Source organism: Cervus elaphus, chromosome 29 (genome assembly GCF_910594005.1).
Source record: "Cervus elaphus chromosome 29, mCerEla1.1, whole genome shotgun sequence".
Classification (NCBI taxonomy): domain Eukaryota; kingdom Metazoa; phylum Chordata; class Mammalia; order Artiodactyla; family Cervidae; genus Cervus; species Cervus elaphus.
The window spans coordinates 61,357,631-61,373,107 of NC_057843.1; the positions used below are offsets into that span (position 1 = coordinate 61,357,631).

General features: G+C 45.8%; 2 protein-coding genes across 2 annotated transcripts; one reads left to right on the plus strand and one right to left on the minus strand.

Moving 5' to 3' along the window:
- Window positions 1-1,522: 1,522 nt before the first annotated feature.
- Window positions 1,523-6,042, minus strand: ALG2 (ALG2 alpha-1,3/1,6-mannosyltransferase). The gene is made up of 2 exons (XM_043891246.1): window positions 5,648-6,042; window positions 1,523-2,998 (listed from the first exon to the last, which is right to left on the minus strand). Exons 1-2 carry the CDS (start codon window positions 5,993-5,995, stop codon window positions 2,096-2,098), a joined length of 1,251 nt encoding a protein of 416 aa, XP_043747181.1. The 5' UTR covers window positions 5,996-6,042; the 3' UTR covers window positions 1,523-2,095.
- An 89-nt stretch (window positions 6,043-6,131) lies between these two features.
- On the plus strand, window positions 6,132-14,139 carry SEC61B (SEC61 translocon subunit beta). The gene is made up of 4 exons (XM_043891247.1): window positions 6,132-6,439; window positions 6,618-6,715; window positions 10,766-10,867; window positions 13,860-14,139. Exons 1-4 carry the CDS (start codon window positions 6,437-6,439, stop codon window positions 13,945-13,947), a joined length of 291 nt encoding a protein of 96 aa, XP_043747182.1. The 5' UTR covers window positions 6,132-6,436; the 3' UTR covers window positions 13,948-14,139.
- Window positions 14,140-15,477: the final 1,338 nt, after the last annotated feature.

The following is a 15,477-nucleotide window of genomic DNA, read 5'->3' on the forward strand; positions in this document are numbered from 1 at the left end:
GTAGTCCACTTTGGAAGGATCTGCATAAAAATGGCCAAATAGGCAAAAGTTTTAGTGCCTGGAATCGGTGAGCATCAGTTATGTCTCAGAGCATGACGGAGTCTATCTTTCCTAAATCCAGTGGACAGAGTCATCAGGTCTTTCTGGAAAGGCTGCTCTTCCCTGAGAAACACATGTACCAACCACACAAGATGGAATGATCTACTTTACCAGATGGCAAGCTTTCACAACACCGAACAGAACTCAACTGAACTTCTCATTCCACAAGACTCAATAAGCCTGACACTCGTTTTAGAGAACTTCTTGCTGGTACAGTCATTTCATTAAAACACTTCTGGCATATAGACAGACATGACAAATCACAACCTGAAACTCCATCCTCTGAAGAACCTCAAAGAACAGTACAGTGGTGTAGCAGAACCCAGGTGGAACTTCTGTAGTAATTTCTGATATCCCCAAAGTGCAAAAATAGCTAGCATTTACATAGCCCATACTGTGTGCCAACTACTATTTTAAGTACTTTACATATATATGATAACTCATCACAACCCTATGAGGAAAGTACAATAGTTACTCCATTTACAGACGAAGAAGCTGAGCCAGAGATCAAGCAATTTGCCTAAAGTCACATCGGTTCCTCAGGCTCTCAGGTCTTTGCTCTTAGAGTTGATTAATGTGGAGCCTTTGGCCAGTGATCTTTATTATTTTTTAAAAATGAATTTTGCTTTAAAGATACACTGAAAGCTGCTTTGTTTATTTGTACTTAGGTGGTGGCGTGGTATCTGGCTCTTGCAACCTCATGGACAGCAGCCCACGGGCTCCTCTGTCCATGGGATTTCCCAGGCAGGAATACTGGAGTGGGTTGCCATTTCCTCCTCCAGGGGAACTTCCCAACCCAGGGGTCGAGGCTGCATCACCTGCACGGGCAGGCAGAGTCTCTGCCACTGAGCCGTCCATCATGGGAGCCCCATGCACTCAGACCAGCGGGTAAATAACCATCTTTAAGACTGCTGAGTGCTATGAGAGCGTCAGAAAAGGTGGACGGGGAAGGCTGCTTCCAGTTCGGGAGTTGGGTGGAGCATCAAGGAAAGCTTCCCAGCAGTGGCATCTGAGCTAGGCCTTGAAGGATAAAAAAACACTACTGCCTTACATTCAGTAGGTGCCTACTTAATAAAATACAAATATTAATGAAGCTGACGACTCAGATGACACCAGGAAACAAAAGTCTGTTACTCGCTCAGTCGTGCCCAACTCTTTGTGACCCCACGGACTGCAGCGCCCCCAGGCGCCTCGGTCCATGGGATTTTCCAGGCCAGGATACTGGAGTGGTTTGCCATTTCCTTCTCCAGGGGATCTTCCTGACCCAGGGATCAAACCCAGGTCTGCTGCACTGCCCTAAACAAAATATATACCACATGCGTGACAACAGCCATTCATTCCAGTATCCAGTTACTCTAGTTTCTGACTTAAGGCTTGGCTGTCTACATTCCTAATACAACACAATAGATCACGGAGGCTGAAATCTAGTATTTTTTTCTCTTCCCATGATAAATATCTTTTAATATCGTATCTGTGTGCAAAACACAAATCATCTTTGTAAAAAGACAAAAAACACAGCGCATTCTTGCTATGGATCCAGGCAAAGGTATGACTAACAAAAATTTCCTCACAGAGGTCACTGAACACTGAGGGGGACTGATTCTGGGAACTACAGTAATTGTCTTCTCATGAAGCCAAATTAATCAACCTTGATGATACACTTTAAGTATTAAAACCAAATAAGGCACAGTATGACTCAAAGTTTGTAAGTAGACTAACAGTAATCTAGAGAACATGTAATTAAAATATTCTGCTGAACAAGGAACTGTACCACATTGGTAATACTCAGAATTATTATAGCATAAAAGATATTGTTTTTCTGAAAAAGTAGTCTGGGAGGTATGGGGTAGAGGAAAGTGACTCAGATTCAAGTATATTTAAAAAACTTTTCTTCTGTACTAGACACTAGGTTTTTTTCTTTGGTTTCAAAACTGGGTGTATCACCTTCAAATGTGATATTAATGAATACAGCATAAAGACTTAAAAAAAAACACGATTATACCAGCAGTTTGGTGACATACTGGTAAAGCTGTTCGGTAAATGCCTCAGGGGAAAACGTCTCTTTCACCCTGTTTCTCCCAGCTAGTCCCATTGTGGCTTTTAAGGAAGGTTCATGGATGAACTTTTCTATTGCTTCTGAGAAGTGCTCTGGGTCAGGGTCACACAGAAATCCTGTGACACTGTGGACGATGGACTCCAAGGGCCCGCCTGAATTAACAGCGATGACTGGGCACTGCATGTACATGGCCTCCAAAGGAACGATGCCAAAGTGCTCATTGCTCGGTGTGTAAAGCACACACGTGCAGCCTCGGAGGAGTGAGATTTTCTGTTCGTCGGAGCAAGACCGTAGGAAGGTCACACACTGACCCAGGTCAGACTGCTGGGCCATTTTCTTCAATTCCTGGTAGTGCTGTACGTTCTCCGGGACTCTCTCATCATAACCACCGGCAATGATCAGATGAACTCCGTCCCAGTCTTGGGACGTCAATCTTCCACGCAGCTTTACAAGGGCTTCTAGGGCCAAAGTCAGATTTTTCTTCCTTTCATATCTGTTGATGGAGAGGAATATGAATTTTTTCCCCTGGGGGACGATGTCATCAAGCTTTTCAGGAATAGCAGAATCAAAGCTGACGACATTCAGAGATGGGTAGAGGACGGCAGGGTCTATGTGAGACAGGGACTTGAACGTTTCCTTGAAAATGGCAGCTGTGAATCGGCTGTTGACCAAGATGCAGTCTGCCATGCCCGTGGTATACTCCTCTATCCAGTCAATCGGGGCCCTGTATAGGCGTTTAATAAAAGAGTCTCTCCTGGTGAGAAGCAGATCTGGGAAGTGACAGTAAAACAGGATCTTCTTACGCCGTCTGGCCAGCTTGAACACGGGGATGCAGGCGGACACCTAGCCAAAGCAAAAATCAGGAGATGAAGTGACCGGCCAACTAAACTTCAGCCAAACCAAACGAACAGATGCCGGCCCTGCCGCCTGGTTCATCAGCCCCTTGTAGGCAACGTCCGCTTTTGCTTCGCATTCCCCCAGCCTCTCACCTGGGACAACGCCTGGTGTGCAGAAGGCTGCGAGACATTTTCTGGACACATGCTAAATATTTAAAGTTGCAAGTCCAGTGGTTTCCTCTAGAACAACACTGTCCAATGGGGATAAAAAAGTCTAGTAACTACGCAACAACTTTTTAAAGGTTAATTTTAATGTATCCTAAAATATTATCACTTCAAACATAATCAATAGTTAAGAAGTTAATGAGGTCTTCTATTCTTTTTTTCACATTAAATATTTAAAATCAGGAGTGTATTTTACTCTTAAAATACATCTCAGTTCAGACTGGCCACATTTCAAGTGTTTAATAGTCATCCAGGGCTAGTGGCTACCACACTGGAGTCACTCCAGAATCTACCTCCTCCTAAGGAACTGAATGAATGAACTATAGTTTAGTGTAGTTTAGAGTGGAATCAAGATCGCCAGGGCCTGAATTTCAGCTCTGCTAGCTAGCTGTAACTTACCTCTCTGTGGGCCTTCTTCTGTAAGGCGGTGACAATCATAGTTTAAAAACTATATATCGTTTTTGTCATTATTAAGTGCACTGGTGTTATGTAAAACCTGTAGGAATTTAGCACACACTCTGTGCTCTGCTGCTGCTGCTGCTGCTAAGTCGCTTCAGTCGTGTCTGACTCTGTGTGACCCCATAGACGGCAGCCCACCAGGCTCCGCCGCCCCTGGGATTCTCCAGGCAAGAACACTGGAGTGGGTTGCCATTGCCTTCTCCGACTACGTGCTCAGTACTTACTGAAATGTTAACCATAATCGTCACAAGAGACTTTCCTTCCTGTTGAGTCATCTTTACAAGTCACTTAATCTCTAGCTCACTTAACACCTGAAAAAGGTGAGCTTTATGGATATTGAGAGATTTATCCAAAGCTACTTAGAAAGCAGCAGATATGGAACTAGAATCCAGGCTGGCCAAGCTGTTTATCCACTACAGTCTCAGCTGCCCGATGCTTACTGACTAGCTTTATGGATGTGGATTGCTTGGCAAATGCCCATGTTTCTCAAAAGGAAGTAACCTGCACATAAGCCAGGATGACAAGAGTGACCCAGAAGTAACAATTAACACAGACACAGACATGGGGCCGTTTCTACCTGTCAGTCTGGCAAAGATTAAAGTAGTTTACAACAGCCAGTGTGGGGGAGAGCAGAGTAAGAGGCTCTATCACCGCGGGAGGCCGGAATGACACAGCCTCTCGGGAAGGCACATTTGGCAAGCTACTGTCATCTAAGACACACAACCTCTTGACCTACCAGTTTTATTTCTATGAATTTCAAAGACAATGCCTGCAGAAATACAAAAAAATAAAGATATAAGGATGTTTATTATGTTTACTACAACCCTGAACTGGGACTTCTCGGTGGTCCAGTGGTCAAGACATTGCTCTTTCAATGCAGGGGGTGTGGGTTCCACCCCTCGTCAGGGAACTAGATCCTACATGTTGTGCAGTGAGGCCAAAAAAACACACAAAAAAGCCAAAACTGATTTATTCACACACAAAAAACTGGTCACGTTGCTACTGTCCTTTAGCAGAAAAATGTATAAAGTATGATACGGTCAAACAAAAGCAAATTTTCCAGTCATTATGAAGAATGAAGTGAATCTGTAATATTGATGTGTAAGGATGGCCTAAGCAAAACTTCTTGGTGAAAAAGAGTAAGCTGACCAAGAGTAGGGTGTGTCATAATCCTAGTTATAAACAAAAAGATGCCTCTATAAACAGACATCACATGCTAGTACAGCCACAATTTCTGAATGCATACGGAAACTGTTAACAGTGTCTGTCTTTAGGGAGTGGAACCAGGGTGGGGTTTTTACATTAGTCTTTCACGGTATTTGAATTTTCAGTCCTGAGTAAATGTTACTTTTTAAAATAAAAAAAATTTTTTTTGGGGGGGGAGACATAAAAAGGGTCTAGAATAGCTAGAGTCCAGATCCAGGTAAAGGGCTTGGACTTTTCTCCAAAGGCTAATAAAGTTTTAACAGGGACATGACATGTTGAGCTTAGGGTGTTTAAACACATTACACTACTGAGGAACAGAGTGGCTTGACAGCGGAAGTTATAACGGGGTGTGTGTAGCCTGGAGGTGGTGTCAGCAGGAATAATGCCAACAGGAAAGGCATACAAGTTACTGAGAGGTAAAACTTGACTGAAGGCTGGTTTCTAACATTTGCGTTTCTTAGAGCGAGCACCAAGGCCCATATGCTTCACAATCACCCGATGATCCAGTGAAAATGCACATTTCGGGGGCACACCTCAGGGGCCCAGGATGAAAACTCCAGAGGGTGGGGCCAAGTAATCTGCCGCTTCAGCACGTCCACACTCAAGTTCAAGCTCCATGGCGTCACTCCCACGCTAACCTCTCCAGATCAGTTCCCACCTCTCCGAACCACCGGCCGAGAGAGGTCAGCAGGGGTCCAGGGGGGCGGGGGGCACCTGGCAGGTGTGAGTCAGCGGGAACCGCGAGGGTCGGGCGTGGCCGCCTCACCTGGTCGCACACGACCACGTCGAACTCCTCATCGCCCAGGAACAGCACGTAGAGAGCCAGGAAGATCATGCGCACGTAGGCGCAGACGGCGGCGCCGCGGCCGCCCCAGCCCAGGCTGCGAGGCAGCCAGTCCCCGGCGCAGCGCACCGGCAGCTCGCGGCTCTCCGCGAAGCAGTGGCCCGGGTCGTAGTGCGCCGTCCAGATCTTCACGCGACACCCGCGCGCCTGCAGCGCCAGCGCGGCGTCCAGCACCAGGCGCTCGGCGCCGCCCACGCCCAGGTCTGGGTGCAGGAACAACACGGTCGGCTTAGGAGCCGAGTCGGCATCTTGGCCCGGCTTCTCCGCCATGGCCCGGAAGCCACGCCCGCGCCACCAGCCCTGCGAAGGGCTTCCGCGCAGGCTCCCTGGTCCGGCTTCCCAGCCGGCCCTCGCGGCGCGTGCGTCGGTTAGGCCACATCAGCGCCAATCTGTGGGTGTCTAGTAGCTGCCGGAGGAAACGTCTCGCCTGACCATGGCTAGATCTTCCCATTGGCAGAGACCTGGTTCTAGGAAGGACGTTGTGACCCACGGGGAAAATACAGGAGGCCTGCAGTTCCCATACGGCCGCTCATCAACCCTCTCGGAGCAGAACTGCTGCGGGCATATCGCGGGACAGCCCAGGCGTCCCTGGACTCAGCGAGGGCCCCGCCAGCAGGTCTCGGGGCGGGACCTGGGTTAGCTCTCTGGCTGCGAAGCTCTGCCGCTCCTCCGCAGTTCACTCCAGCTCCCGGCCGCCCTCCTGTCTTCAACATGGTATGTGGCCCCAGCCTCCCTCCTTGTCCCGCTTCCTCCCGGGCGCCCCGGTTCCTGCCTCCCGCCGTTTCCTCGCCTTCCCCAGCGCCCCCGTGCGTGTCCCGGCCTCGGCCGTCAGGGCCCGGAACCTGGGGGCTGTCCGGCCGCGCTCACCAGCCTCTCCTTCTCTTCCCTGCAGCCTGGCCCGACCCCCAGCGGCACTAACGTGGGCTCCTCGGGGCGCTCTCCCAGCAAAGCGGTGGCGGCCCGGGCGGCGGGCTCCACGGTCCGGCAGAGGTGAGGATCTTTGCGAACTTCTCGGCTGCGGGCTCCTAGGGATGGGGCCCAAGAATTCGTTGGTCTTGAGAAGGAGACCCCGGAATGTTAAGATCTATCAGGGCAAAACGAGCTTCTTGTAATGTGGCCATGCGGGTAAAAAAGTTTTTGGTCTTTAATGTCTCGAGAGAGAGACAACATTTTCTTTGCTCAGTTTTGAGGATCACTCTTGAAAAAGGAGAGTTAAACTGGAGTAAGGTCACAGCGTTGAGAAAACTGACGTCCTTAAACTGGTATCTTTAGACCTGAGCCTGGCACGTTTCTATCTGGAAGTCCCATACACACCCAGTCAAACAGACTCGTTCAGCGCGCAGTTCAGCCTCCTTTCACCTCAGCTCCCGCCCCTAATTATGTCTCCCTGCGTCCTTATGGTACTTTTCGCCCAAAACCAGAACTTCAGCATCATCTTGGATTTTTTTTAATGCTCAGTCTTTATTCAATACATTTATATTGCACACTAAAACCTTCTCGTCAGTTCTTTGCTTCTCCGTTTTCTGCTGCCTCAGTTTAGCCCTCAGTTTCTCTCATCTAGAGAAATTTTCCGCCTAACTCGTCTCCTCTCCAGGTAATTTGCACTCTGAAGTGTCCTCCTCTCTGATTCTGTCACACTGTTGATTAGCTTCAGTGTTAGTTTCTTGTTGCTTAAACACTGCAGGGGCCGGGGAGAGGGTTACCAAGACTCTTTGTGGTGCTTTTTTTCCCTCCAGTCTAACTGATTCTCTTCTTTCTTTATTTATGATCTAGCAACAGTGAGTTATTACTGTTTTCTGAACTCACTGTACATCCATTCCCACCCCCCCTCCGAGTTTCTGTATATCTTGAAGACCAGGCTCAGAGGTTATTTCCACTAGAGGCCTTCCTAGCTCCAAAGGCAACAGTAGCTGCTAGTCTTCTGTTTTACTCCCAAGCATTTTGTTCATGCCCTTCTAACAGCATTTGTGTTTCCATATTTATCTCCTGCCTTAGACTTTGATAGAAACTGCCTGTTGTCTCTGTCTTACCATAAAACAACAGATGAGTGAAGGAAGGATTCACACCACCCTGTAGTCTTGGGATTTTTTTTTTTTTTGGAAGGGGGGTTGTTATCTAGAGAGGAAAAGAACTTGAACAGATACATGAAAACTGTCCTCAAGGAGGTGACGAGGGATGAGGCTTTCCTTATTGACTACAGTAAATCTAAAACTGATGATATGAACTCACCTGAGACAGATTTCATCTTAGAGCAAAAAAAAAAAAAAAAACTTTAGTGGAACTGTCAGAAGTGCTAAGATGATCCTGACTCATTGTGCCCCGTCATCAAGATGTTCACGGCCAGGCAGGGACGGACCAGCTGTGCTGTGGGTTATTCGGTCCTGGGGTGCTGTCTTGTTTCCACCCTGGGTTTCCGAGAGTCTTGGTACTGGAATGGAAAACATGTACGGTAGGTACAGTTCCTTGGGGAATGGGTCTAGTTAATGAGAATTAGTAGTATTGTGGCAGGGAAGTTGGGCCATCTGAGAACTTTCATAGGGCAAAAAAAAAAGAAATCATGTACTTATTAAATACAACAAAATTATTTACTTAACAAAAATGAAATAACTGCTGCACAAGTGAAATGGAGAAATAAACATTGGAGGACGTATGTCGCCTATGAAGTTGTGGGTGTTGGTGTCATCTTTTAGAATTCCGTGTGGCTGGTTCCAGTGTAACTAGACAGACCATGGTTGTATTGAGAGACCCTACAGAGTTCCCTGCTAGAATTTTGGTACTCTTTTAAGTGTTACTTCATGAGTGTGATATAATAGATATTGGCTGTCTATAAGTCTGTTCCCTTTTTGTGAGTTTGTAAGAAAAAGTTGAAGCTAATAGTAATAGTGCTATGCATTAGATAGCTCCCAGATTTGCAGTTGGTCTCCATGTTCAATGAGGTAATAGAGGTAGTACCTTGGAGAAGAAACTCTGGGATTTAAGGTCAGGACAGGGTTAGAGTCCTGTCTCTGTTGTTACCATATAAAAGGAAGTTGCTAGGATGAAGAGGAACAATAATGCATTACAAACTGTGAAGCTGTAGAAGCTACGGTATTCAGGATTATTGGGAGTCAGGGATAGTAAGATGATGGACTGGCCAGGGGTATTAAGGAAGTGATCACATGGATACTTGAGGGTGCATGCCAGGCTCTGTTCCTGTCATGAGGCTGCATCTGTGGAGAAGCTAGGTAGGGTTTGACCTTTGAACCTTACATTCCAATGTAAGAGACCATAGCCAAGGCACATAGATAATTTCAGGCAGTCGGGGCAAGAAGAAAAGTTGGGTGTAGAATAGAGAGTGGGAAGGGATAGGGTGTTCAGAGTAGGTGACACGTGACTTGAAACCTAAAAGAGACGAGGGAGGAGATGATGCCCCGGAACAGCCAGAAGACCACCAAGTTAGAACAGAGTGTGTTAAACGCTGGTGACGGAAACCATTGTGTTAGGGTATAGAGGAGCCAGTGACACAGTGGCCAGAAAGAAAGGGTAAAGTAGACCCCAAAGAAGTTTAGTTTAAAATTAAAGTGTCCTGTGTGCCAGCAGATGTAAGAAATCTTCAAAGAGGCTAGACTGATTCCATGAGGGGGTGGGGGGCTCCTTGAGATGCTGAAGACAGGAACTGGAATCGGGGGGAAGTGGGAGCCGTAGAAAGTACACGGGTCCTAGTCTTGGCTCAGTGGAAGACTTGTCAGGTCCACATTGGGTTTCTCATCTTGTTCAGATTTCAGGTGCTTACTCCACCGAGTAGATGATGTGTATCTGTATGTGAAAGATCTTCTGGGTATGAATTAGTCTGTAAATCCCTGTGTAATTATATTTACAATCAGTTTTGCCGTAGAAACAGTCATACAAATGGAGTTAGAACTTCGCAGCTGACCACATGGCCCATGATTGACGTGTCTGAAATACAGTCTTTTGAGCACAGTGCGCCTACATCACTGTTGTTAGATTTCTAACATGAACGCAGCTCTTTTTGCCAGAACCCGCGCTGGAGCCGTGACTCCATCCTTCACTCGGCGCCGCAGGGCCGGCTCCCAAGTGCTTCCTGCATTCAGAGTGTGGGGTGAGGTCCATGGTAGGGCGAGGTGGGAGCAGGATCGGAGTTCGGAGGACAGTGGGAAGAGATGGTGGGGGTAGGGTGTTCACTTTTGGTCTCTCCCTGTATGCCCGTCTTCTCAAAAGTCCAGAGCCAGCAGCCCACAGATAACTGGAACAGGATTTTGAGGATTCGGTTAACAGTGGGGGCAGTGATAAAACAGGGCTTTCTCTCTCTCCTCTTCCTCTCGCCTTCCCTAGAACTTAGAAGTTGGTGATAAATGGGCTGAAGAAGGTTTCTTGTGACCTCTCTCACACTTACTCCCTCTTTTCAAGGGGTCCCACTCTCACTCTGGAGTGGGGATGGAAGTGGAACTGGAGGAGGAGCTGCTGGGGAGGGTTTCCAGCGCCCCGGGCGGGGCGGCGGGAGTCCCTGGTCCCTTCCAGCCGGTGGCGTTGGTGCTGTCCACGCTTCTGTGTGCTGAGGCTGCCCGCCCCCCACGGCTCACTTCACAAGCCTGGTGCCCCTTGGGGGGGACGAGCTCTGGTTGGGTATTTCCTGCGTTTTTCACATCCTGCCTCTGTCTGAGATCTGTGATCAGTATATCAAAATAACAAAAACAGACTACAAAATAAATTTTCAACAAATGTGTGCTCTGTTTTGAGACCTGGATTACAACTTTTTTTTTTGGTCTCTTGTAGAAAATACAGTAATTTGAAAAGATTTTAAAGCAGTCATTTTTAAATCTTAATAGTTTTCTGGGTTATTATATGCATCAGCCTATGGCAGGCACTCAAATTCTTAATGGTTATCATGATCAGTGGAGTCAAAGCAAAACTTCGGAAGGTATTAGCAAAGAAAAAGTTAATTTTTTGGTTCTTTAAAAATATAATGGTAGCGTATGCCATAATGTTCTGATCAGGGTTTCCAGGAAAAGGCCGTCCGTAACGTACTTTTTTCTCTCACAGGAAGAACGCCAGTTGTGGAACGAGGAGCGCAGGCCGCACGACCTCGGCGGGCACCGGGGGGATGTGGCGATTCTACACCGAGGATTCCCCAGGGCTCAAGGTGTAAGTCTTGGGAGCAGACCGTGCTTCTGTCCGGCATCGCAGAGCCTTTCGGCGGCGCTGTGTCTCTGCCCCCAGTGGGGTTTGCTCTGATGAGGGTGATGATACGCAGCTGCTTTCTTTGCGCCAGGCGGGCTGGGTTTGGTTTGTTCATGTACCGGCCAGTTACTTTAGGGCTCAGAATGACATCCGTTCACGAATTGAGTGAGAGCAGGGGGACACCTTCATGTAGCTCTGTCAGAGTAAATGATGGGAACAGGGAGAACTGGAGGGAAAATGGCTTAATTAGATGAAATTGCTCTTCATTTGCTGTTCTTGTCCCACACTGAGAAATAGGACTAACCATCTGAATAGGAGCTGGGTGATTTTTCAAAGCTCTCCTGGAGGCATAAGCTGATATTATTACAGCCTAATGGGAGTTTCTGCATTAGGTTGTGCTGAAAAGTTCTTAGGCCTCCTTGCCTTTGGTGGGTGGTGATTGGACCCCTGTCACTTTCCAAGTTCTTATGCCTGGGACTGCTCCCCACGCCTTGCTCACTTCCCTTTCTGGTACCTTGTGGCGGACCTGACCCCGCAGGTGTCTGACCGGGTGGACTCCTGGGCCCCGCTCTCTCTCTCTGTTAGTAGCTCAGTCGTGTCTGACTCTTCGCAACCCCATGGACTATAACCTGCCAGGCTCCTCTGTTCATGGGATTCTCCAGGCAAGAACACTGGGTGGAGTAGGTTGCCATTCCCTTCACCTGGGGATCTTCCCGACCCAGGAATCGAACCTATACCCAATCTCGCACATTGTGGGCAGATTCTTTACCATCTGAATCATCAGAGAAGCTGTTTCCTGACTAAATTCAGGGGATGAGGAATTGGAATAATGACAGCAACTCCCATTTGTATAGATAGCACCTCAGGTTCAGGGAGGCAAAGCTACTTGTCAGAAACCAGCAGCCAGCCAGAGATGGAAGCAGCTCTTGTGACTATTAAATTCCATGCCATCTGTTTGGCAACACAGAAGACAAAAATCAGCTTTATTTGGGTTAGTTTATTTAACTGGACCAGTAGCTTGACCTGGATCACAAATTTAATTTAGGAAGACTTCCCTAGAATTCTTGAGATTTGGTTTTATTTATCGAATTTTTTTTTTTTTCTGTTACGATGAAGACTTGTGAGAATGTATTTTAAGGAAGTAATTTCTCGAGGTTGGGGGTATGTGAATTCTGGTCCTTGCTAGAGGTAATTTTTCTGAGCATTTCAGAGAGAGAGTTTGAAACCCGTTGCTCTTCAGGGTATCCTTGGTATAACATTTTAACCCTTCTCGAGGAGGTAAAACAACTGTCCTTACATGGGTGAGTCTGACTGATGCTTGCTTTGGGCTCTTGTGCAGTGGGGCTTGCCGCTGCTGTGAGTCCTCCCGGGGAGCGACAGAAGCCAATCCTTTGAAGTGTCATAAACCGCAGTGTTGTCATCCCACAGAGAGAGGTTTGTGGTGAAAGGACACAGATCCACATCTTGGAGCTTGTTGGCTCTTCCTGGGAGTTAGGAATTTTTTCAGGTTGATAATGATGGCATTTCCTGGGAGCTTACTAGCAGCCTGACTGGTGTATGAATGTATTTAATAGCTCAGCAACCCTATGAGAGAGATGCTGTGACTATCCCCACTTTACAGATGAGGAAACCGAGGCTTGGAGAAGGTGAGTCACAGGGCCACAGTCGCAGCTTGTGAGGGCCAGAGCTGGTCTCCTGACTCCAGCGCCCGGACTGTGAGCGCCGCCCTCTCAGCTTCACGCTCTCTGGCTGATGTTACTGTAATGGCGCTTCATAGTGAGGGAGTGTGATCCAGCGCATGGTGATGGTGATGTCTTCCTATGGACTTTTAAAATTGCTTACTCTCATAATTGTACAAATTTTGGAAGAACAACATGGTGTACCAAGGACTTGGATCCCTGTGCATTGATTATTGTCCACTAGTGGATTGACGTTAGCCTGCTGCTCCGCTGGGTTATTCTGCTGCCTTCATTATAAAGATTCCTGGGGTCTTTGTCCACCACCAGCTATATCTGGGAGGTGAAGTGACATCTTGAATTCTCCAAAACTGGTGTTGACAAGAAGAGTCAAAAAGGCGAGGCCCTTAACCTTTGACTGAAGTCAGCATTCACAGCTTGCATAAAACCAAGGAGTTCTATCTTTAAGAAACCCATGTACTAATTCTTAACCTGAAAAACATTTGATTTAGGGAAGGGCTGATGAGTAAAATCTGTTGAGACTTCCTTTCTTTATGGTAAACTAATAAAAGTCAAACTTTTTATGTTGCCTAGAATGTTTGTTCCTTAAATATGGGAACCTTTTTAAAGCAGTAAAATGAGTGATGTATGGAATCAGAAAAGCTGAGTTCAGATCCCTCCTTTCCATTCTGGCTCTGTTTTCTGAGGCAAGTAATCTCTCTGAGCCTCAGTTTTTCTTCCTTATGAAAAGAGGTGAATATTTGTTTCGCCTGTGTCTTGAGTTTGTTGATCATATGGGATCATATATTTAAAAATACTTCATAACTTACAATGTGATATTCATCTTTGAATGCCTAGTTTATTATACTTAGACAATGAAGGTTGTCTTTATTAATTTGAAATAATAGTTTGATAATTGGCTCATTTGCACTTAAAGAGTTTGCGAAAATTGTTAAATTACTTTTAATTATGGAAAAATATCAAATGCACAAAATCAGAGAGACTAGTGTCTCTGAGACAGATCCTTTTATCTGTATATATTTTAGTATGTTTTATTAAAAGATCAGGATTCCTCTTTTCTAAATAACCACAATGCTGTCACCATACCCTCAAAATATCCACAGTAATAATTTTTGGAATATTTTTAAATGATCTAAATTATATTCTTCGCTGGATCTTGGGTGCTTTCCGCTCCCTTTTCCTCTGGGCCGTCTTTAATATTACAGATATTATAATGTATTACTGCTGAAACTAAGCATGCCTTCTTTTCTTATTTCCAGGGGCCCTGTTCCAGTATTGGTGATGAGTCTTCTGTTCATCGCTTCTGTATTTATGTTGCACATTTGGGGCAAGTACACTCGTTCATAGATTCGGCTACATCCATCTGTCTGTCATCTGAAGAAGAAAGGAAAAAATCCCAACATATTTTGGACCAAAAACATAGTGATTTTCTGTTCATGAAGAAGAAATTTTCTTCAAGCTTACTGTTTTACAGGGAACTTAATGAGAATTAAAGAATCAATTTTTTTTCTATGGCTAATAAACTTTTTAATTCATTTATACCAAGTCTTCATTGCTGATGCCTGACGCTAGGGCACTTAGTCAGTCTGCCTTTAGATTTACAAGTAAATACGTAGAAATCGTTTTGTGGAGTTTTTTTTTTTTTGATTGGATTGACAGTTTCTCACATGACCATGTAGTCATTCAAATCCAAGATGCTGTAATTGGCCTTGGTTTGTTTTCTTTTAGGTATTTCCGTCCTGATGATTGTCATTTTGAGTGTTCTGTGGTTTTCAAGGAGTGTGCCTATGACTCCATCAGGCAGATCTGTGTTCAGAGGCAGCTGGTACCCAGCGGAATCGTCATAGAAATCATCCAGAAATCTTGGATGAAATGTTTGCTCATTCTGTTCTTTGTCTTTAAAGCCACAGATAATGTTTTTGCCTTTTCTTTCTTTCAGTTCTTAATTCTGTGAGTCTAGATGAGGGGCTTCAATCTATTTTATCACTTGTCGATAAGCCCCTTTTGAAATAATTCATTTGATAAATTGGATTTCTCATATAAAATTTTGTTTCATTTTGAAAATTAAAGACCTTAATAATCAGTGTGAGATACCAGAATTTCTAAACTGAGTTCTTACGATTCTAACCAAAAATGAAAATTTTTGAAGTGTCACTTAGCTTATATCACCTTCTGGCTATCAGCCTTCAGTTTCTGATGGACCCTAGGAAATACCAAGAGTAGCTCAAAGGTGTACACTCCGAGTCTAGGACTCTAAGCCAGAATTTCTAAAGATTAAGAGATCCGTGTGAAACACCCTAGTTGTCCAGTAGAATGTAAAACACCCCAGTTGTCCAACAGAATCACAAAATGATAAAGAAGTATATTCGTTTTAAAAAACTGGTAATTTGGAAAACATCTTTCTCTAAGCTTATTAAAATTTTTTTAGAAGAGGTAAGCAGTTTCATAAGTGTTTTTCTTAAATCCTGGCTGAAAGTAATTTCAGGTCCAAAGTGCCAAATTTAAGTGGTGAAAGTGTATATCTTTAAAAATGACTTCCTCAGGCGATACATAGTGAAGTGAAGTCACTCATTCGTGTTCGACTCTGCGACCCCGTGGACTGTAGCCCACCAGGCTCCTCCGCCCATGGGATTCTCCAGGCAAGAATTGCCATTTCCTTCTCCAGGGGATCTTCCCGACCCAGGGATTGAACCCAGGTCTCCTGCATTGCAGGCAGACGCTTTAACCTCTAAGCCACCAGGGAAGCCCTTAGGCAATACATGGGTGAGTGTAAATTCCCAGGTGGCTCAGTGGTAAAGAATCCTCCTGCTAAGGCAGAAGACACAGGAAGCAATGGGTTCGATCCCTGGGTTGGGAAGATCCCTGGAGAAGGGAATG